General features: G+C 38.5%; 2 protein-coding genes across 10 annotated transcripts in view; both read left to right on the top strand.

Annotated features, from left to right (window-relative positions):
* Nucleotides 1-22,815, top strand: part of BCO2 (beta-carotene oxygenase 2) — a 108,008-nt gene that overhangs the window by 51,433 nt on the left and 33,760 nt on the right. For both annotated transcript variants that reach the window (XM_060604710.3, XM_078432735.2), the window contains exons 2-3: nt 10,231-10,306; nt 16,158-16,362. In XM_060604710.3, coding sequence (XP_060460693.1) covers nt 10,231-10,306; nt 16,158-16,362 — 281 coding nt within the window. The remainder of the gene's footprint in view (nt 1-10,230; nt 10,307-16,157; nt 16,363-22,815) is intronic.
* Nucleotides 2,512-7,514, top strand: TEX12 (testis expressed 12). 8 transcript variants are annotated; one of them, XM_081790381.1, is made up of 5 exons: nt 2,512-2,598; nt 4,858-4,936; nt 5,724-5,835; nt 5,927-5,978; nt 6,745-7,514. In XM_081790381.1, exons 1-5 carry the CDS (start codon nt 2,534-2,536, stop codon nt 6,887-6,889), a joined length of 453 nt encoding a protein of 150 aa, XP_081646507.1. In that variant the 5' UTR covers nt 2,512-2,533; the 3' UTR covers nt 6,890-7,514. The 8 variants fall into 8 exon arrangements, with proteins under 8 accessions (XP_081646507.1, XP_081646514.1, XP_081646515.1 ...); XM_081790388.1 differs by having other exon boundaries at nt 2,556-2,611; XM_081790389.1 differs by lacking the exon at nt 2,512-2,598 and adding an exon at nt 2,644-2,893.

The following is a 22,815-nucleotide window of genomic DNA, read 5'->3' as shown; positions in this document are numbered from 1 at the left end:
CCTTCCAAATCTTGTGCCTTTCTCTCAGAAGTACTGTACTTTCAAGCCCTTTTAAAAAAGCACCTGCTTGGTCAATTAGAAGCATCTTTTCTCACATTAATCTCTCTCTGTTTTGAGATTTTCTATTCACGCTTTAGGTCAAAACTTTTCCCTTATCTTGTGGTGCTGAATAATCAGCCCTATTAGAATAATCCCTATAATGTAATAATAGCACCTGAAATGTAATTTTAAAAAAGCAGCGTAAAATATCACAGCCTTGAAAATAATTAGCAGAAACAAAGTTCCCCGGACAATTTTTTCTTGAACACGTGCCAAATGGTATTACCGTGCTAGCAAGGAAAGTAGCAAAGTGACATTTGGTTTCTGCTTTTTTGGCCAGTATAGAGCCTATATGGAAACAGAGGTGTTCTAGAGTTAGGAATCAAATGCTTCCATAAGCAGCTAGTTGAGCTTTTTTTTTTTTTTTTAACAAAATAGGGTTTTCATTTTACAATGTTATAAAAACATCATGTCCACCGCAGTGATTACAAAGGAAGTCTGTGGTGAGATGGTCAGAGGTGCTTGGTGCAGAGACTACTAGAAAAAGAAAAATCATGCATTTAGGAAACATATGGTAAGAATACACACATGGTTGAAATTGAAGTAACAGATTTCCATCCTCCAACTGTAGTGTTCCATATAGCTAATTAATATGAAAGCATGAAATAGAGTCAAAGAATGATCAGAAGCAGAGCACCAAACAAGTTAATTTTATTATTTTTATTTTTTATTAGAAATTTTTTTTAACGTTTATTCATTTTTGAGAGACAGAGAGAGACAGAGCATGAGTGGGGGAGCGACAGAGAGGGAGACACAGAATATGAATCAGGCTCCAGGCTCTGAGCTGTCAGCACACAGCCAGAGGCGGGGCTCAAACCCATGAACCGTGTGATCATGACCTGAGGCGAAGTTGGATGCTTAACCGGCTGAGCCACTCGGGCACCCCCGAACAAGTTAACTTTAAATGGCCCATCGCCAATGATTTTTCTCCAACTATAAAGATGTAAAGTGCACAATTTTCCCTTTTCTTAGTTTTGGGATAAACTTTTTTTTTTTTTTTTTCTGATACAGAGCAACCCAGATGGCTTCATGTCTTACCTACTTCGTAAGATTATTTGTAAAGATTAAAATGAGATGATGATAGCCCTTTGAAAATTTTACCGTTTTTTTCCCCTTTTATTTTTATTTGAGAGAGAGAGAGTGAGGGAGGGAGGGAGAGAGAGGGAGTGAGGGATGGAGAGAGAGAATCTTAAGCAGGCTCCACACTCAGTACAGAGCCCAATGTGGGGCTCGATCACACAACCCTGGGATCAGGACCTGAGCTGAAATCAAGAGTCGGTCGCTTACCCTACTGAGCCACACAGGCGCCCATAAAGCACTAGACAACTATAAAACTTTCCACACACTCTCATTTCTTACTCATTTAGTTTTTACAACAGAGATAACTATTGTTTTTCTTAGAGAGATAGTGAGTGAGCAGGGGAGAGGGAGAGAGAGAAACCCAAGTAGGCTGCATGCCCAGCCTGGAGCCTGACCTCATGACTGTGAGATCATGACCTGAGCAGAAATCAAGAGTCAGAGGCAAAACTGACTGAGCCACCCAGGCACCCCAATGGAGATAACATTTTAAAAATAAAATAAAATGTCCATGGTGTTCTCTTAATTTGGTGTAAACATTTATGTATTAGGTGGAATTATTTTTCCTGGAGGTACTTTAAGAACTAGATAACTACCTCTTTAGATACCATACAACGTGAAGGCTAGAAGAGGAATTGGATTTAATAGGCTATCAAAAATAATAGTGACAATAATGTTAACAATGCAGAAGAGTGAGCAACTTTATAATTTGCCAAGTAAGGGCATTAAAAATCTTAAAAGTCTTTATATTTTTATTTTATGACAGACCGTTTTAACACCAAAAAAACTAGGAAGGACATGTATCAGACTAAAGGACAATTCTTTCAAGTGAATGCTGTGGCTTTATGAAAAACTCATTACTTTTCCCCCCTCATTTTACCACACATGGGGAAAATTTCAACACAGATTGCTATCAGTCCTCAGACGGTGATAGGGATTCCAAAAAGACTGTCAAAAACTGCACCCTAATCATCTAGTCGATTAAGTAACTTCTATTTCACAATATTAGCAAATCAAATTAAACAAACTGAGTACCTATTTTCTGGGAACTTACTTAAAACGAATGGCTTTTTCACAAACAGCGGATAAATTACACACACACACACACACACACACACACACACACACACACACAAACTCCCGAGTCAAACACACACACACACACACACGCACACAACTCCCGAGTCTTTATGACAATTAACATTTAGGTAAGCCAAACGGAAAAACCATGTTAAGTTAAATATAGTTCGCTAAGGTGTGAGAGTGTGTACCTGGAATTTATTAGGGGTTATTGACCTTTGTTTTATGAGGTCATATTTTTCCCCTTCCACATCAACTAACTGGGCATAACTTTAGAATGTCTATCTTTGAAATTGCAGGTCAAAGTCACCACATGAGAGCACTCATGAGACTAACTTCCAAGTACGTGGGCCACGTATGTTACAAAATTTTTTGAAATCATATTTCAAAATATTGACTAAACCTACTAGCATATCAACAAAGCAATCTTCCAAAAGGGTGTGATTCTGAAAGTGTGGTTGCACCAAAGAAAAGGAAGCGAAGGAACGGAGGGTCTGGGTCTGGAAGTTTCGCTTGAGAGCCTGCGGGAATTCAGCTTTAAACCCCTCCTTCAAACGTGCCACCTGGGACAGGATGTTACTTTTACTTGAAAAGTAGTGTCAGGGGTCCCATGTTCCTTTACTGAGATTCCAAGCAGGTGAGACACACCCCAGCCTCTCTTGGGCAATTCTAAATTCATGTTCTTTCTTGAGAGACTAGACTCAGATTCTTCCCACCTTCCCCAAATACACACGTGGAAGCAAGGGTAGATTTTTATTTCAGAGACTCCAAGTCCAGGGGGACAGCGGGAGAGCAATGGAAGAAAGCCACCCCTTCGTGAAGTGCACGAGGGCTTCCCCCCGCCCTGTGCCCCCGTCCCCCCGCCCCCTCGCGCCCCCCCCCCCCCCCCCCGTCTCCCCGCCCTCTTGCCCCCTCGGCCCCTCGCCCCCACACCCCCTAGCCAGGCTCGGGGCTGGCCTCCAGGGCGGCTGCGCGGTCCGTCACGTGACCCTTGCGCTGCCCGCTGGGAGGCCGTGGAGTCCGCGCACTCGCATGCGCACTCGCGCGCACTGCGCCTCCTCATTCCCATGCTTTTGCTGAGGAAGAAGGTGCGGACGCCATGCAGTAGCCCAGGCTTGGGGTGGGGCTGGAGGGATGCGTGCCCTTGAGAGTGTGAAACAGCGCAGTAAGAGGATGGGCGCTTCCTCTCGGGGACGTTAATGGGTCTGAAACACAACTAGGGAGGAAAGGCGGCGGGGAGGGAAGTGAGAAAAAAAGGCAGGTGAAAAGGTCTGAGGGGCCCACTGGGCGTTGAGAAGAAAGAGAAGACTAGGAGAAGTTGCGTAAGACACAGGGGCAGTGCCGTGTAATGTCTAGGGCATCAGAGCTTTGGATTGCATCGTGGGGTTTGTCACAGGAGCACTTCCGGCCTCTTGGGGCAGCCCTGTGGAGTCCGCTGGGACCTAGGTTCTGACAGAAAAACGGACTTGTTTTTGCAGAGGCACAGTTACCTAGCTCTAGAAGTTTTCATTTCATCGATATGCACATTCTGTTACTCTGGGAGAGCAGAGAAGAGGTGTAGAAGGAAAAGGGAAGAGAAAAAGGGGAAGGGAAAAGAGAGCGGCTTTCACGTTGGCTTCTCTTTTCGAACTTCTCAAGGCAAAGTGAGCGCTCCTGGGCGTGCGTAATATTGTCTGCGTATTATCGTTACAGCTCTTGCCGCCTAAAGGTGCTGGAAGGAGTGTAGGAGCGCTGTAGGGAATTTACCAAAAGGACATCTTTCTCTATTATTTGTTGTTGCTGTCTTTGTGTCTTATTTATGTGAATATGATATATGACTAATCAAACATTCATTTCAGTTATCCAGGACCAGAGTTTAAAGCAAAGTAAATTGATAGTTGAGTATCATCTCCTGAGATGTAGAGACCCTCCCGTTGTAGTTGTTTACATTTTTCGTTAGTTTAAATGTAATCTTGCAGATTCCTGGAGAAGTGATCTTCAGAATTCATGGGAAAGTAATTTAAAAGGAAAGTTTGATGCTATATTAAGGTAAGATAGGACAGTAGACACTCAGGTACCAAGAGGTCTTGGTTCTAGTCTGGCTCAGTTTTACTTGTTTGAACTCGGTCAACGGTCTCTGCTCCTGTTTTCACATCTGTGAAAAATGACATTGGATTAGATGAACTATGAGATATATTTCAATGTTAAGATTTTTTTGAAGGTAGAAGAATCTTAAATTCTGGCAGAAACAAGGCAGAAGTGCCAAAGAGACTAGTTTGGCTGATCCTGTGTAGAGGGAGTAGATGAAAATCATGGGAACGATAGATTGGCTGCAGGTGATCTAGGACTTTGGATGCCATTCCATGGAATTGAATTTGTTCTGGAGCAATGAATAGTGGGAAGGTTTTTGAGTTGAAGAAATACGGTAATCAGAGTTTTGAAAGATGGCCCAAACAGCAGTTGATAGGATGGGATAGGGAAGGGAGAAATTGAGTTGTTCAGATAAGTGACAGATAATGACAGCCTAAATTAAATCAGCAGGACTGGAAAGAAAGGGGAAGATTCAAAAAAGCTGTAGCATGCAGTTTGTACTTACATTTGGCATTCCTCTAAACTTTGCAGCCCTTGCCTCCAGAATATGATGGCGAGTCAAGTTGTAAAACCTGATACTAGAAATTGCAAGAGACCAAGAGAGCTGGAGGTAATCTATATGCTCCTGGAGCCTTAATCTTTGATTTTATTTTTTACACCTCTCAAATATTTTCTAGTTCAGAAAATTCTGTTGATCAATGGAATTTAATGTTTTCATACTCCCAGGACTGGGGTTGTCCCAGCAGGAACTATGTTGACTCTAGCCGCTTTTTCATTAACTAGTATAGGCCTTCAAGAAACTATTGGGAGACTTCTTTGTTATAATTCGTGATGTAGAGACAGAAATGGGTTCATGTTCATGCATATGTGATACTTGGGTTTTAAATAAGTATTTTTCTATAATAAGGATACCTAGGTACTATAGTTGCTGATATTTTAAATTAAGAGCATTGTATCCTGCTCTTCTTCACTACTACCTCCGCCAGTTGATCTGTTTGCATTTGGAACATTATTTGCTTCCTTAAAGATTATGTAATCTTGCATAATTTTGCCAGCATTTGGCTATTGTCTAAGTGAAAGTTTTACTATATTGCTATGGGAATATCTACCGGTGCAAGATACAGGAAACTTTTTCCATCAAGGGATTAAAACCATAATCAAAGTCTAATGTAAAACCAAAGTAAAATTTAGTATGTTGAACAAGGTGCTTGTTAGGCCTAAAAGTTTTCTTGATAATAAAATTTTAAATGGCTGATTAGGATATGAGCACATATAATTTCTAGCATGTGTGCTTTTTTTTCTGAAAGATGTTTTATTTGCCTTTTGGGACAGCAGAATGCATATGTCCTAAGGATCTTGTTGACTGTTTATCTATTTTCTTTACTTTCTTCTATTAGCCTCAAATGCCAGATAGTCCACATCTGTCCTCTCTTGGAAAATCAGATTCCTCTTTGTCTGAAAGCTCTGGACTATTTTATAAAGATGAATCCCTGGAGAAAGATTTGAATGGTGATATATAAAATGCTTATATTTCTATACATTGATTTTATAATACAGAAAATTTGTTACAGTTCATAACTTGGTGATTTTTTTTGAACAGACATGAGCAAAGAAATTAATCTAATGTTGTCTGCATATGCAAAGATCTTAAGGCAAGTACTTATAGCATAACCTCATGAATCTTTATCTTAGAAATAATTTTTTCTGGAAACTCTGTAATAGGAAGTTTAATTCAGTGGTTGCAGACCTATCCAGCAATTGTAATTTCAGTTTTTTTATTCTATCTCATTTATAATAGATTAATTGGTTATTTTTGAAGATTAATCCCAACTTTTCCACTAAACATCCTTTGTTTTGTTATTACCAGAGCTAAATATTAGGCTGGATATATTTAGGTCTCTAATTAGATGATATAACATTTAACATGTTACAAAAAAACTTCTTTGAGAAAAATGTCATTTATTGAAGTTAATGATAATAAGAGTGATATTAAATATAAAATATTTATGAAATATCTAAATATTATGTCTGTATATTTGAGGACTGACTGAATTTAAATATTTTATTGCTCTGAGATTATCAAGCTTATTAGGTATTTGTTTTTTAAACTACTGGACAATCATAGTATTCGGATGATGGTTTGTGTGACTGTTAAAATAATGTATGTAGTTTAATATTAGAATTATAATGTAAGATACATAGTTTGCCCTGTCAGGAGACTTTGAATAGTTAAAAATATTTATGTGACTAATTTAACTTTTACTGAAGTGTTTGTAAATTAATGAAGTTTTTTAATGTGCAAAGCTATTTAAATGAAGTAGCTAACTAGTATAGCCATAATAAAAAACATCACTATGATAGTGTCACTAGATGTTATTACTATTTAGTTTAACGTAAAAACTTTTTTTTCCTCATTAGTGAGAGAGCAGCAGTAGATGCATCTTATATTGACGAGATAGATGGACTCTTCAAAGAAGCCAATACTATTGAAAACTTTCTAATACAAAAAAGAGAGCTCCTGAGACAGAGATTTACAGTGATTGCAAACACACTGCACAGATAAAATTTGTACTTAAAATAAGCTGAGAATTTAAGCCCATTATTGTTGTATTAAGAGAATGACATTTATGCTCTGACACCTCTCTAGTTATTAAAGAAACTGTGTACCTTAAACATAGAAGGGGAAACTGCTTGAATTTCTTTTCTAGATTTAAAAGGGGCTTTATGCTGGACAATAATATGAAGTATGTACCTTTTTTTTTGAGGCTTAAATATTTGGCATATTTCATTAAAGTGTAAATTATTTAAATTATATGTAGGTTCTTTTTTTTCCCCCTTAAACCTCCTAGCATTTCTTAAATTTCTAAAAGAGGACTCAATGAGTTAATTTGGTAATATGTAACAATATTGCACTTTTTCTTTGCAGTACTCTAAGTAGCAGATAGGTAGCTATGGAGATAGTTTTAAAATGTTTTTCATGGTCAACATCATAAAAAAAACGAAACCTAAAGATAATTTGTCCAGTATCACAGTATGTAGTAAGATATAGCTAAGCTATTGCTATTTAATGTTACCATTTGATTATTTTCTCTATTAGTTACAATATATGGCTAATAAAAATTCTTGGTTTAAAATTATTTTCTTGTGGTAAAAGTGATAAAATAAAAACCAGAAATTACTAATCAGAACTTTATATGAGTTGGCTTTTTTACATATCAACCTTATCAGTGGTGTAGTTAATAAATTATACTTAGAAACCTTAGCCATTGTGTGATATGGGATAAAAGTTAGTGATCCACAAGTAAAAATTGGCCAAACAAGAAGACAACCTTGGTAAGTCATTTCAAACCTGTTATGATTCATTAATTGAATTTCAATTAGAGGATCTCTAATACTCATCTAGCTAAAAAAAAAAAAAAAAAAAAAAAAAAAACAACCTATAAAAAATGTTCAAAGGTATCGCTATGATTTTATTGAAAACTTTTAATATGTTATATAATTATATGTGATAACTATGTTAATCAGGTTTTTAAAAATCACAGCACACATTTTTCAGTCATATAGATCATTCAATCTATTTTATGTCTATTTTACATATATAAGCAATCACAAATTTGTGCATATTTATAAACAGCACCACAGGGAATTTGATATTCTTCTGGTGGACAACATGTGTGCCTTGCTGCCTTGTAAATGTAAAATCTAATTTGACTGCCAGAACAGCAATCAGATTACTATTTTAAGGCATATATACCACATAACATAAAAGGATTGAAAACCGTAAAATAAAATGTTTACTAAAAATATGGGTTAGGTAGAAAAAATTATTAGATTTGTGGAGGGATATGCTAATGACACAGGATAGTTTGGAGGTCAATGAAGTAACTCTTAGAAATGGAATTTTAAAATAACAGTGTAACCAGAAGACTATATTTGAGTGGATATGACATATCACCTGGATTTTGAGTTAGTCTGTTACCTTACAGAATTTTTTAATGTTCTAAAAACAAAGATGTCTCTACTGGCACATCATAACTAAGAAATGTTCCTGAGTTACTGTTTTCTAAACATTAATTACTATTAAGAAAGATAAGGTTAACAGATTGTTTCAGAGTACATTTCATAATATACTTGTTATATCTTGTTAGTGTCACCATTATCAAACATCAGGGTCTTTCCTATGCAGTTCAGAGAATTGGTCTGATCATTTCATTGGTATGATTAAGACTAGGGTGCCTGGGTGGCTCAGTCGGTTAAGCCTTTAACCGACTTTAATCTTGATCTTGGCTCAGGTCTTGATCTCAGGATTGTGAATTCAAGCCCGGTGTTGGGCTCTGTCTTGAGCATGGAGACTCCTTAAAGGAAAAAACAAAAAACACACCTAGGGAACTGATTTTTAGTCAAAATGTGTTTACTAGGATAAAAGTTCCTAAAAGCCTAAATAAGACGGATTTTTATTAAATTTTGATGTCTTTGGTACCATCCACATAAGCAAGAATAATTCTCTGAATAATTAGCAACTGGAGACAGGCTATTCCAGAAATACCATTGCCTTTTAATTTACACTTCTATCACTCATTTCAATAAAATTCCACGTGTTTGTAAATTACTTGTTACTGGTTACCAATAAAAATGTATATTGAATATCTTTGTACGTCATACTCTGCTAGGCATTGTGGGGAATACAGCATAGTTTAAGATACTTTTTGTTCTCCCTTCTGACATTTGTAACCACTCCTTTCTTGAAATACATTTACATGTCTTTGGTAAGAAAACATGATAAGTAACTTAAAAAATAGGGGCACCTGTGTGGCTCAGCTGGTTAAGTGTCTGACTTCGGCTCAGGTCATGATCTTACGGTTCGTGAGTTTGAGCCCTGCGTCAGGCTCTGTGCTGACAGCTTAGAGCCTGGAGCCTGCTTCGAATTCTGTGTCTCCCTCTCTCTCTGCTCCTCCCCTGCTCATGCTCTGTCTCTCTCCTTCAAAAATAAATAAAAACATTAAAAAAAAATATATATATATATATATTTCTGTGCAGTACTAGTTAATTCCTTTTAGTTGGAGTTACTAGAAGGCATTTGGCAAAGGGGTCAGAGAAGTAGTAAAATGGGTTTTTGAAAAGAAGGAGGGTATTTCAGGCAGGGGAAAGTTTGTTAAAATGGCACAGAAGAACAAAAACACAAACACATGGTATGTTGGATAGGCTTTTTCCTGAACTGAGAATTCACAGAAGGGAATAGTGTATCATCTAAACCACTAGAGAGGAGGGATTGAATCTTGTTTTCTTATATTCTCAATTTGTAGCACAGTATTTGATACATTGGTGCTCAAAAGTGTTTGTTAATCATTATACATTAGGGCATACCTTCACAGGGCCTTGTTCATACTAGATTATCAGAATATGTCTTATAAATTAAATAAATGGAAAAGAAAAGGAAGGATGATATGGTACAAAGCAGGCAGACAATGGAAAGGTAGGTTGTGGCCTGATTGTAGAGTCCTTTATTGACAGACTACATTTGGACTTTATTCTGTAAGGACAGAGATGTGAACCTTTCAGAGGAGAGGAGCAGCATAATGAAATGGAACCCATGGATCAAGGGGCTTCATTGTAATGTGACAACAAGTTTAAAAGAGGAAAGTTTAGGAAGGGAGACCGCTATTGATGGTCCAATTTCAGAATTTCAAACAACTACTTATCATAGGTTGGGATACTTCTTGTGGAAAGGAGACTAAAAGTTTGCAGGCATCTGGAAGCCCTGCCCCTTTACCACCACCTCCCTGCCTCCTGCCCGCATTCCCTCCTTTCCTGTCAGTGAGCCAAAGACAGACCAGGAAGTGAGTGTGAGGTTTTGGAAATCACGGATCTGTTGCTACTGAATGTAATACCAGAATGTTTTTTCAGATCTTTCTCCATTTTGTCAGCAACCTTTCTACCATTGCAGTGGGTTTCCTTTCTGTGATGGTACGTTGGATCTCAGGTAAGGGATTTGCCCCTTTCTCCTCCCCTTCTTCCTCTTCTGCCTGCTCAGGCTTAGAACTCTGTGCCTCTTTCCTGAAGAATACTGGGGGCTTCTGAACCTTTTCACTCTGTGTGTAGCAGATACAGACAGCAACACCACAGAGCTGGGAGTTACGGAAGGCTGAGTCAGGATTTGTTTTCTCGTCAGGGAAACAGCCTTTCGTTTGCATACTTTACATAACATGGGGCAGGATTCATGGTTTAGGGATTCTCTTGTGTATGCACTAGGAAGAATATTCACTATTTAGACCTGTCTCAATTGAAAATCACTGCTACACTTCCTAATATAAATGTTTGGTTCTTTTATTTGCATTCTGGGGGACTGCCTTAAAACCTCTGGTTATTGTTTTGTAGCTTTCTATTATAGCTACTATTGTTATATGATTTTCTTTCTTGAAATTGGCTGATGCTGAGCTAACAGAAATCATACCGATATGCACTAGAAAATTGTTGAACAATTTAGTGGTTGCAGTATGCAAAGCAATGTGTTAGGTACTGGAGTGGGGGTAAAAACAAGTGACTCTGTACTCAAGGAATACCACGAATAAAGTATATTCATCTTTATTGCACAAGACAGAGTAAGGTAAGTGCCCTAACAGAGCTGAAATAGATGCTGTGTGAGTTCAGACTAAGGAGAATTAGTTCTTGCTATAGGAAATGGGAATGTTGTGTTTATGAAGTGGGTGACATGGGTACTGAATCCCGAAGGATGCATAGGGTAAGTGAATTTCACCTGGAGGAGATAGGAAATACCCTAGTTGAAGAGACAGATATAATTTTTTATTTATTCTTGAGAGAGACAGAGAGACAGAGTGTGAGCGGGGGAGGGGCAGAGAGAGGGAGACACAGAATCCTGCCCAGGTTCCAGGCTCCAAGCTGTCAGCACAGAGCCTGATGTGGGGTTCAAACTCCCAAACCGCGAGACCATGACCTGAGCTGAAGACAGATTATTACCTGACTGAACCACCCAGGTTCCCTGAGAAGGGTATAATTATAATGAGAAGAAGAAAATAGGAAGTGTTTTAGTTTGGCTGGAACAGAAGACCTTAGTGCGGGGGCGGGCAGGGGTAGTTCTGGACAGGTAGGTTGGTGTGAGCCTGTGCAGTGCCTTCAGTGGTTGGCCAAGTGGTTTAGACTTTACTTGGTAGACAGTGAGGAGTCATTTCTGAAGGCTTTTGGAGGATTATATGATACAATCAGATCTGTACTTAGATTAATTTAGTAGCAGTGCTTCCCGACCTTTTCCACATGATACCTCGCATAGAAAGTGATAATATTGGAGTGCCTGGGTGGCTTAGTTGGTTAAGTATCCAACTCTTGGATTCGGCTCAGGTCATGATCTCATGGTTCATGGATGGAGACCAGCATCAGGCTCTGTGCTGACAGCAAGGAGCCTGCTTGGGATTCTCTCTCTTCCTCTCTCTGCCCTTCCCCCGCTCACGCCCGCACACACACGCTCTCCTTCAAAATAAATAAATAAACTTAAAAAAAAAGAAAATGATAATAACTCTAGCTCACACTGGAGTAAATTGGGATCTGGAGCTCCATGAGCTGTTTAAAACTGGAGGCAATTGGCCTGGAGCCTCTGGCCATCCCACCTGTTCGGAGGCTCTGGCATAGGAGATAGCTTCCCTATCTAATTTCATCTGATTAAGAGGCTGTGATAATATCATCTAAGAGGTTGTGAGGGCCTATATTAGGACAGTAGAAAGAAAGTGACTGATATGGCAAGAGAAGTGGAAGCATCAATGCTGATGAGGACAGGTTTGGTCCAGAAGAAAAATTGGAGGTGCTGCCCAGGTGGGGTGGACAGGTAAAAATCCTTACAAAGGATTTGCCCCCAGAAACCCTTGTAAACTGAGCCCTAGTAATTTACACCTACCCTATATCATCCCCTTAGCATTCTCTTCCTGGCCCTGTCCTGGTATACTCAGCAGAACTTAACCACTTAGTGAATGTGAGGGGACAGTGAAGAAGAGGAATTCAAGGCCCACAGAGATTTTGAAGCTAGGTGATTTAGTATGTGGGAAAAATTGATTTAGAAGGGGGAAAATGAAGAATTCTCTTTTGACATGTTAAGAATCGTCTGCAAGAAGTACTTGGTGAAATTAAGGGACTAGAGGAGACTACTGAGGAAGTGTGCTGACATTAAAGAGTAAAGATCCAAGATCAGACTTTAGGAACACACTCCTGAGGTGATAAGGGGAAGAGGGGCTAATGAAGGGAGTTAATGTTTGCAAATGCTCTACTATCGTTATATTTAGTTATGACAACCAACATAAATAGGAAGAATTACCTTTCTTTTATCCCCACGGCACCCCCATTTTATCATTGAAAAACTTGAGGCTCGGGGCGCCTGGGTGGCTTGGTCGGTTAAGCGTCTGACTTCGGCTCAGGTCATGATCTCACGGTCCGTGGGTTCGAGCCCCGCATCGGGCTCTGTGCTAACAGCTCAGAGCCTGGAGCCTGTTTCGGATTCTGTGTCTCCCTCTCTCTCTGCCCCTCCCCTGTTCATGCTCTGTCTCTCTCTGTCTCAAAAATAAATAAACGTTAAAAAAATTAAAAAAAAAACAAAAAACAAAAAACTTGAGGCTCAGAGTGGTTAGTAACTTACCCAAGGCTGTCAGCTAATAAGTGAAGCTAGCAATATGCAAACAAAGAGGGAGCAGGGAAGTTAGAAAAGTGCAGTGTCTCAGGAACCAATAATAGAAAGGGGTTTAAGGAGGTCTAGAACACAATATCCAATGTTGTGAAAAGTCTGAAGAGTATATAATAAACTGCCAATAGTATGCTATGGAGTACAGAATGTATACACACATAAACTTTTTCTAAAATGTAAGATGTTTTAGGGGCGCCTGGGTGGCTTGGTCGGTTGGGCGTCCAACTTCGGCTCAGGTCACGATCTCACAGTCCGTGAGTTCGAGCCCCGCGTTGGGCTCTGTGCTGACAGCTCAGAGCCTGGAGCCTGTTTCAGATTCTGTGTCTCCCTCTCTCTCTGCTCCTCCCCAGTTCATGCTCTATCTCTCTCTGTCTAAAAAATAAATAAAAGTTAAAAAAAAAAAATTAAAAAAAATAAAATAAAATGTAAGATGTTTTAAATTAGTGAATCTCTATTCAGACCATTGTCCAATCAGGGTATTCAATGTAATTCTACTTAAGTGAGAGGAGTAAAAACTGACCTCAGGATATTTATGTTAATAAAAGAGGAGAGTGAGATGAATATGCAGAATATAAATAAAAGTAGTAAGATAAATAACCAAGGGTTTCCACCTCCCAGGTTTGCAAAACATCCTGTTTATACCTCTACTTCCAATAGTGTGGTTCTCATATTTTAGTGTGCCTAAGAATACTTGCTTGCTATACCCTAGAGATTCTGATTAGGTCCAAGATGAAGTTCTTGAATCTCCATTTCAGCAGTAATATCTATTTCTGTTCCAAGTAGTTCTCAGACTATACTTTGAGAAACAGTGCTCAAAATGTGGATTACAGTATAAATGGTCTGTTTATTAGGCAGTGAATTCGTTTACATCAGGTTTAAAAAATTTTTTTTAAATGTTTATTCATTTTTGAGAGGGAGACAGAGAGCACAAGTAGGGGAGGAGCAGAGAGAGAGGGAGACACAGAATCTGAAGCAGACTCCAGGCTCCAGTTGTCAGCACAGAGCCCAGTGAGGTGCTCAGACCCATGAACCATGAGATCATGACCTGAGCCGAAGTCAGACTCTCAACCAACTGAGCCACCCAGGTGCCCACATCAGGTTTTATTTTTTAAGTCTATCCATTTATTTTGAGAGTGTGCATGAGCACATGTGAGCAGGGCAGAGAAAGAAGGAGAGAGAATCCCCAGTAGGCTCCATGCTGTCTGCATGGAGCCCAACATTTGGCTGGATCTCACAAACCATTAGATCATGACCTGAGCTGAAATCAAGAGTCAGACTCTCAACTCACTGAACCACCCAGCCATCCCTACATCAGGTTCTAATACTTTTTATCCCTTACCAGTTACCCCTTTGTTGAATGAATACATAATTCAAAGGAAGATGATATTATATCTTCTTGGATTGATTGTTAAAAGCTATGGAAATAATGATAGCATTTTTTGAGTATTTACTATTTTCTAAAAACTTTACATAACCTAACTCATTTATTATTTATAGCCGTATTATTATCCTCATTAGAAAGGTTATTTATTTGGAAAACAGCAGGCCAGGATTTGAACCCTAGCAATCTGCAGCCAGGCAGGACCTGGGCCAATACTCTTCTTAAATATTACAGTATACTTCCTCTTAAAGGAAGTAGCATTTGAGATAGAATTTGAACAATACTAGAATTTCCTTAGGGGTAGATTAGTAGGAAGGGCATTCAGGGTAAGAGTCAATTTTATTTGGGAATTCAGAAAATAGTTGGGTTTGACTGAATTGTTTATTATTGGAAAGTAGAAGGAATCATGTACTCTAAACCAAATTTTATGAAGATTTGAAAGAAGTGGGATAATAGATATAACACTGTAAAATATTTGGCTAAAATAATGCAAATCTCACTTCTTGAGAAAAATAGCGTCTCTATGTGTTAGTTTTTCTAGTTTAGACTTCTGTATCACTGTTAAAATTTTAAGTAAAATAAGGCACTAGTTAATTATATATCTGACTATCCCTCTGTGTTAGGCAACACTACCTTGTGAACGAACACGAAATAAATATGAAGAGGGATAATTAAAAATTTTTTTTTAGTATTTATTTTCAAGAGATAGACAGAGTGCAAGCAGAGGAGGGCAGAGAGAGGGAGACACAGAATCTGAAGCAGGCTCCGGGCTCTGAGCTGTCAACACAGAGCCCGATGTGGGATTCAAACTCATGAACCGTGAGATCATGACCTGAGCTGAAGTCAGATGCTTAACTTATTGAGCCACCCAGGTGCCCTTAACAGGGATAATTTTTACCTTCTTATTATATAATAATGATTTGTTCTTCTTGTGGCTTTTGAACTTCAAGTAATTTCAGACCAAGTATCACTGCTTATTTAATTTATGATACCCTTCTTTTAGAAAATGCCATGCACATTCAAGTGTATGCCATTAAAATGGAAGAAGCTGAACTACAGACCCTACTAAATTCTTATAAACCGCTGGGAAATCTTTGGGATCCCATTCTGGTGGATCAAAAGTAATTATGATAGTAATGAATACTGGTCATTTTTTTTAAGCTTTCTTTCTTTCTTTCTTTCTTTCTTTCTTTCTTTCTTTCTTTCTTTCTTTCTTTCTTTCTTTCCTTACTTAGAGAGAGTGCACTCGCCTGAGTAGAGGAGGGGCAGAGAGAGAGGGAGAGAGAGAATCCCAAGCAGGCTCTGTGCTGTCAGTGCAGACCCCAACAAGGTGCTGGATCCCATGAACCATGAGATCATGACCTGAGTGGAAATCAAGTCATTCGCTCAACTGACTGAGCCACCCAGGCGCCCCTAGTGGTCATTTTTTAAAAATCCTAGCAATGAGGTTGCTGTTAGCACATCTTGGGTTAATATGTAGATTCGGTCTTGTGAAAAGAGGAGTATTGTTCAACTATGAGAAATGATAATAATAATTAAGTCCTGAGTGTACTGCAAGAATACAAAGAGGATTGTTGTGCTTCACAAATGGAGATCCAGAGAGTTGATGGTCTGACAATGAGGGAAGAGAGGAATTTGGAGACTATATTTGGACCTATATATGGGTTTATTTTTCCTTTACCAGTAGATAAGAATATTGTCTGAGGGAGAAACAGGCATGTTTATGGAAGATTGGTAAAATTTTTTGTGCTCCTGGTTTCCTCTTCACAGTTTTGAAGAAGTATGTGGAAAGTACTCGTCAGAAGAAGGCAATCTTCAGTAAGCAAGAGAGGCTTCCATGTATTGCACCACTAGTAACCACGGTGGAGGAGACACCACAGATTGTCTCTGCTTGCGTCCGAGGACATTTTCCTCAGTGGCTCCGTGGCTACCTGCTTCGAGTTGGGCCTGGGAAATTTGAATTCGGGAAGGATAAGTAAGTCTTGAATTTGGAAAACCATTTGGATGTTTTAGCATGGCTGGTTCTATGGAATATACATTACGTCTGCTTTCTCTCTGAGGCTAACATTGTCATGCAGTCCCTTTGATTACACATGAGGAAGCTGTAGTCTACGGGAAAAAGAAAAAGAAACTTAATTCTTTTTCTTAAAAAGTCCTGACTTTTCTGCTCTGCAGAATATTCTGAATTTGGAGTTCTCTTGAAGGCTCATGCCAAAAGAGAAGTGTCAGGAACCGTCTGTATGACCACTGAGCTCTGTTTCGCCACAAGTTCCTGAAGGAAGGAGCAATGTCTTCACCTCATACAGCTCCCTCACCCAGTGTCCCCCAGACACAGTGGCTCTTTCGGTTCCTCAAACTGGGCACATTTATTTTTGCTCAGGGTCTTGGCATTGGCTCTCATCTGTCTTTCCAAGTCTGATTCTTATTATTGTATCAGCTCAAGTCTCATGTCCTTTGAGCTTCCCCAATGTCCCAATCTAAAAATGCTATTAGTAATTATATTTCCTATTTTAATTCTCTGCACAACACTATCAATGTCTAGTACTTTTTGTTTGTGTTCCTCCACTAGAATAAAAATTCCATGAGAGCAGGGAGTTTTTTCTTGTTCGCCCTGTATCCCCAGTATTTAGGACAGTGCCCTGCTCTTAAATAGCACTCGATCAATACATGGAAATAAATGAAAAAGACCAATAACTCTTTAGTACATTATTTCTGTGTGTGGTTAGTAGGGACATGAAGTGGTGTAAAGAAACCCTTATGGTAAGGGAGGAATCTTCTTTGCTTTAAACATTTTTAAATAATAGAAACTTTTTTTCACTATAAAACTTTTTACCTGTATAAAACTTTTTGAAATATAGTACAGAGTGGGGCTTGGGTACCCTGGGTGGCTCAGTCAGTTAAGCATCCAACTGTTGATTTCAGCTCAGGCCATGATCTCATGGTTCATGGGTTCCAGCCCCACGTGGGGCTCTGTGCTGCTTGGGATTCTCTGTCTCTTTTTCTCTCTGTCCCCCCCCTTGCTCACACTCTCTCACTCTCAAAAATAAACTTAGAAAAAATAATAAAAGAACAGAGTGGGAGAAAATGTGGGTCACATTCTCTGTTAGCACTTTAATGTATCTCCTGCTAGTCTTTGCCCCATTTCTTTTGAACAAGATTTATTTTGAACAGATTTATTTTGATCAATTACACTCATATTGTATGTAGACTTTTAAAAAGTTCATTTATTTATTTTGAGAGAGACAGACATAGTGTGAATGGGAGAGGAGCAGAGAGAGAGGGAAAGAGAGGATCCCAAGCAGGCTCTGTGCTGTCACCGCAGAGCCCTGTGTGGGACTCAAACTCATGAAACCGTGAGATCATGACCTGAGCTGAAACCAAGAGTCTAATGCTTAACTGACTGAGCCTTCCAGACACCTTGTATGTAAACTTTTTAAAATTGAGGTATAATTGACTTAACATTATATTAGTTTCAGGTGTAAAACATAATGGATAATATTTGTATTGTTGCAAAATGATCACCACAGTAAGTCTAGTTAACATGTGTCACCACACAGTTACAAAACCATTTTTTTTCTTGTGATGAGGACTTTTAAGATTTATTCTCTTAGTAGCTTTTAAATATACAATACAGTATTATTGACTATTGTCACCATGTTGTATATTACATTACCATTGCTTAACTTATTTTTGTGCCTTTTAACTTCCTTTGCCCATTTCACCTAACCTTACCCCCTCATCTCTTGAAATCACTGATCTGTTCTGTATGAGTTTGGGGTTTTTGTTTTGTTTTGTTTTAAAGATTCTATATATAAATGAGATCATATGGTATTTTCTTTGTCTTTCTCTGTCTCTTATTTTATTTAGCAAAATGCCCTTAACCATGTTGTCACAAATGGTAAGATATCCTTATTTGTGGCTGAATAATATTCCACTGTATACAGTAAATCCTTGGATTGTGAATAACTTGTTCTGTGAGTGTTCTGCAAAGTGAGCAGACATTTCTAATAAATTTTAACTTGATAAACGAGCAATGCCTTGCAATACGAGTAGTACGTGATACCAAACGTCACATGATCACAACTGAGCCATTGGTTCCTCTCCCTCTCTCTCTCTCTCTCTCTCTCTCTCTCTCTCTGTCTCTGTCTCTGTCTCTCTCTCTCTCTGAGGGATTGTGAGTGATTGTGTCCCATGCTTGGATGCTTGGTCTCAGGTTACCGTGTTTGGTAGAAATCAGTGATTTTTTTTAGAACGTTGGAAGGGTCCTACAACTGGCACTAGTGTATTTTTTGTCAGTTCAAAGAACCTATGAGCAGTCCTTTGCTTTTCCATCCAAAGTGAGCTTAGGAATGCTTTGCTTCATTCTAGGTCAGGCTTCCTGCAGATACAGACCCTTTCCTCTGCTGCCTTATTGCCAGTTACATTAAATACAGTATTAAAAAAATAAAATAAATAACAGTATATGACAAGAGTTTATTAATGTTGTACTGTAGTGTACATCTGTGCAAGCATATACAATGGCCCCATGCAGAAAAAGATTCCATTGAGCCATTAGATAGCAGTGATTCCCTTAGTGATAGTGAAAGTCATCCTACACAGTAACCCTCCTTTCTCTTGTCTCCCTGACCCCAGTCATGAAGGTTTTCAAAGAAAGTACAAGTTAATTTGTTTTTCTTTATATTTTGTATTTTCTTTATTATTTTGTATTATATTAAAGTATTGTAATCATTTCTATATAAATATTTTTAGGTTGTGGAACAAATCATCTGAGTTTCCATTATTTCTTATGGGGAAATTTGCTTACATATACAAGTGCTTTGGATTACAAGCGTGTTTCTGGAATGAATTAAGCTCACAAACCAAGGTTTTACTGTCTACATATACCACATCTTCTTTATCTATTCATCCACTGATGGAAATGTAGGTTGTTGCTGTCTCTTGGCTGTTGTAAATAATGCTACATTGAACATGGAGGTGCCGATATCTTATGGAGTTAGTGTTTTTGTTTTCTTTAGATAAGTACCCAGAAGTAGAATTACTGAATGATATGGTAGTTCTGACAGTGGCTGTGCATATTTACATTCCCACCAACAGTACATACACAAGGGTTCCCTATTCTCTACATCCTCACCAGCGCTTGCTATTTCTTGTCTTTTTGATACTAGCATCCTAACAAGTGTGAGTTGATATCTCATTGTGGTTTTGATTTGCATTTACGTCGTGATTGGTGATACTGAGCATTTTTCCATGTGTCTTTTGACCATCTTCATGTCTTCTTTGGGAAAACATCTATGCAGATCTTCTGCCCTTTTTTTTTTTTAAATTTATTTATTTGTTTTGAGAGAGAGAGCATGAGCGCATGTGATGAGTGGGGGAGGGGCAGAGAGAGAGGGAGAGAACCCCAAGCAGGCTCCACATTGTCAGCTCAGAGCCTGACTCGGGGCTCCATCTCATGAACTGCAAGATCATGACCTTAGTCGAAATTAAGAGTTGGATGCTTAACCGACTGAGCCACCCAGGTACCCCCTTCTGCCATTTTTTAATTGGATTATTAGTTTTTTCGGTATTGAGTTGTGTGGGTTCTTTATGTTTTGGATATTAACTGATTTTTTTTTGGCTCTGGTTTAAAAACTTTCACACTATCATAAGCCTTTTATGCATGTTGCTATGAAATCTGAATGACCATTATTTTTAATGGCTGAATGATATTGCAGGAAACATTGCCTTTAAAAAAAGTAGTAAAATACACATAGCATTAAATTTACCCATCCTAATTATTTTTAAGTGTACAGTTGAGTTACATTAAGTACATACACATTATTGTGCTGTCATGACCACCATCCATCCACTTTTCATCTTGCAAACTGAAACTCTGTTCCCATTAAACAGTGACTCCTCTGGGAATGCAAATGGGTGCAGCTACTCTGGAAAACAGTATGGAGGTTCCTCAAAGTATTAAAAATAGAACTACCCTGTACCCAGCAATAACACTACTAGGATTTTATCGAAATGATATGGGAGTGCTGATTCATAGGGGCACGTGTACCCCAATGTTCATAACAGCAGTATTGACAATAGCCAAAGTATGGGAAGAGCCCACATGTCCATCAACTGATGAATAGATAAAGAAGATGTGGTGTGTGTATATATATACATGTATACATACATATACATATATATCTACATACACACACACAATGGAATATTACTCAGCAATCAGAATGAAATCTTGCCATTTGCAATAATGTGGATGGAACTAGAATATATTATGTTAAGTGAAATAAGTCAGCCAGAGAAAGACAAATAATCATATGATTTCACTCAAATGTGGAATTTAAGAAATACAGCAGATGAACATAGGGGAAGGGAAGCAAAAAAAAAGACGAAAACAGAGAGGGATGGGGCGCCTGGGTGGCTTAGTCAGTTGAGTGTCCAACTTCAGCTCAGATCATGATCTCAAGGTTCATGAGTTCGAGCCCTGCATCAGGGTCTGTGCCGACAGCTGTTAGGCTAGAGCCTGCCTCGGATTCTGTGTCTTCTCTCTCTCTCTCTCTCTCTCTCTCTCTTTTTCTCTCTCTCCCCTCCCCTGTTCATGCTGTCTCTCTCTCTTTCTCAAAAATTAACATTAAAAAATTTTTTTTAAAAAACAGAGAGGGAGGGAGGCAAACCATAAGAGACTCTTAAATACAGAGAACAAACTGAGGTTTGCTGGCAGAGTGTTGGGTGAGGTGATGGGCTAATTGGGCAATGGGCATTAAGGAGAGCACTTGTGGGGATGAGCACTGGGTGTCATATGTAAGTGATGAATCACTAAACTCTATTCCTGACATCATTATTACACTAGATGTTAACTAACTTGGATTTAAATTAAATAAATAAACAAACAAAAAAAGAAAAAAGAAAAATCAACTTTAGGAAAAATAGAAAATGGCATAAGGAAGGAAAAGTAATTATAGTTTTCTACATGATTGTGTTGTGAATGACATCTTTATAGTCAATAATATGAATATTAAGTGTTAATCTAACTAATATTATGATAGTGATATTTAAAATATTGGGAGATTTAAGGGGTGCTCATGCATAGTGGAGATGGGGAGAGAGAGGAGAGCTAAATCCTTATCTTTCCTAGTAGAAAGCCAATAAAAGTCTAATGTGAAAAATAACAAGCATGTTAATTAGCAATATGGAGGTAAAAATCAAGAGTCAGATTAAAGTATTTGAAAGCGTTGGCCTCTAGGGACAGGAAAATGGAGTAAAAGGATTAGAGACTTCAGTTTATCATAGGAAGTTTTTTGGAATTGGTCGATTCTTTAAAACTACATATATGAGATTGAACTATGTGTGTGCATTTAAACTACATAGATGTGCGATTTAAATTAAAATTGCAGGAACTTCCGGTTGCTCAGTGGGTTAAAGGTCAGACTCCTGATTTCAGCTTAGGTCATGGTCTTGCAGTTGGTGAGGTGGGGCTCTGCACTGACAGCAAGGAGCCTGCTTAGGATTCTCTCCCTCGTCTTCTCTCTCCCTCTTTCTCTCTTTTGCTCAAAATAAATAAATAAACTTAAAAAATAAATTAAATTAAAATTGCAGAAGGAAAAAACATGAAGTAATACAATTTAAGGGAAGAGAGGAATCCTCTACATTTTCTTCCAGTCCTCCCCTTGTCCTTGAAGGAGTTTAGGACACGTATTCCAAAATACGCCACTTCGGCATACTGAGCTGAAGGCACTTGAGAAACAGCAGATGCAAGAAGGGCTCCTGACCTCCCCTTTTCTACCTAAAAACAGGCCATAAAATTTCCTACAGGAAGGGAGCCCTCCCTGTACCAGGAGGCTCTTATCACCAGAGCCTGGGAACAGACATTGAAATGGATCTTATGTACAAGCTTATTAAAATAGCCTCATCTTCCACTAGGTTTGCTTCTCTCATATAGCTCATGTTGCTTCTCCCAGTTTACTGCCCCAGCCCTGACTCCTGGTCTCGTCGTTTCCTCACAAACTTATTGTTTCTTGTCTTAAAAAAAAGGTATGAAAGCTTCCTGCTCTAGTCACTTCTCCAGGGCTTCATTATCATACAAAGGCCCCCACAGACATGTAGAAATTTAATAAAATGTATACTTTTCTCCTGTTAAAAAAATATAAATAAATAGTGACTCCTCATTCTCCCATTCTCTAAGCCCCTCCCCTTCCATTCTACTTTGTGTTAGCTACATTATTCCCTTAGGCCTGGTGAGACTCTGATCATGGTCCAGCTCTTCTTTTCCTAGCTGTTATTGGAAAGAGATAAACTTTAGGAGCAAGATATATTTATTAATATTTATATATTCAAGATATATTTCTTAATATTCCAGATATTTTAATTTGCTGAACCTGTTGCATCTTGTCTTCACTTGATTTTATAAAATGCTAGTGCTGAGAGGCATTAAAAT

Source organism: Panthera onca, chromosome D1 (assembly GCF_046562875.1).
Source record: "Panthera onca isolate mPanOnc1 chromosome D1, mPanOnc1 haplotype 2, whole genome shotgun sequence".
Classification (NCBI taxonomy): Eukaryota; Metazoa; Chordata; class Mammalia; order Carnivora; family Felidae; genus Panthera; species Panthera onca.
The sequence above is the reverse complement of the archived record's forward strand: the minus strand, read 5'-3'. Positions and strand labels throughout refer to the sequence as shown.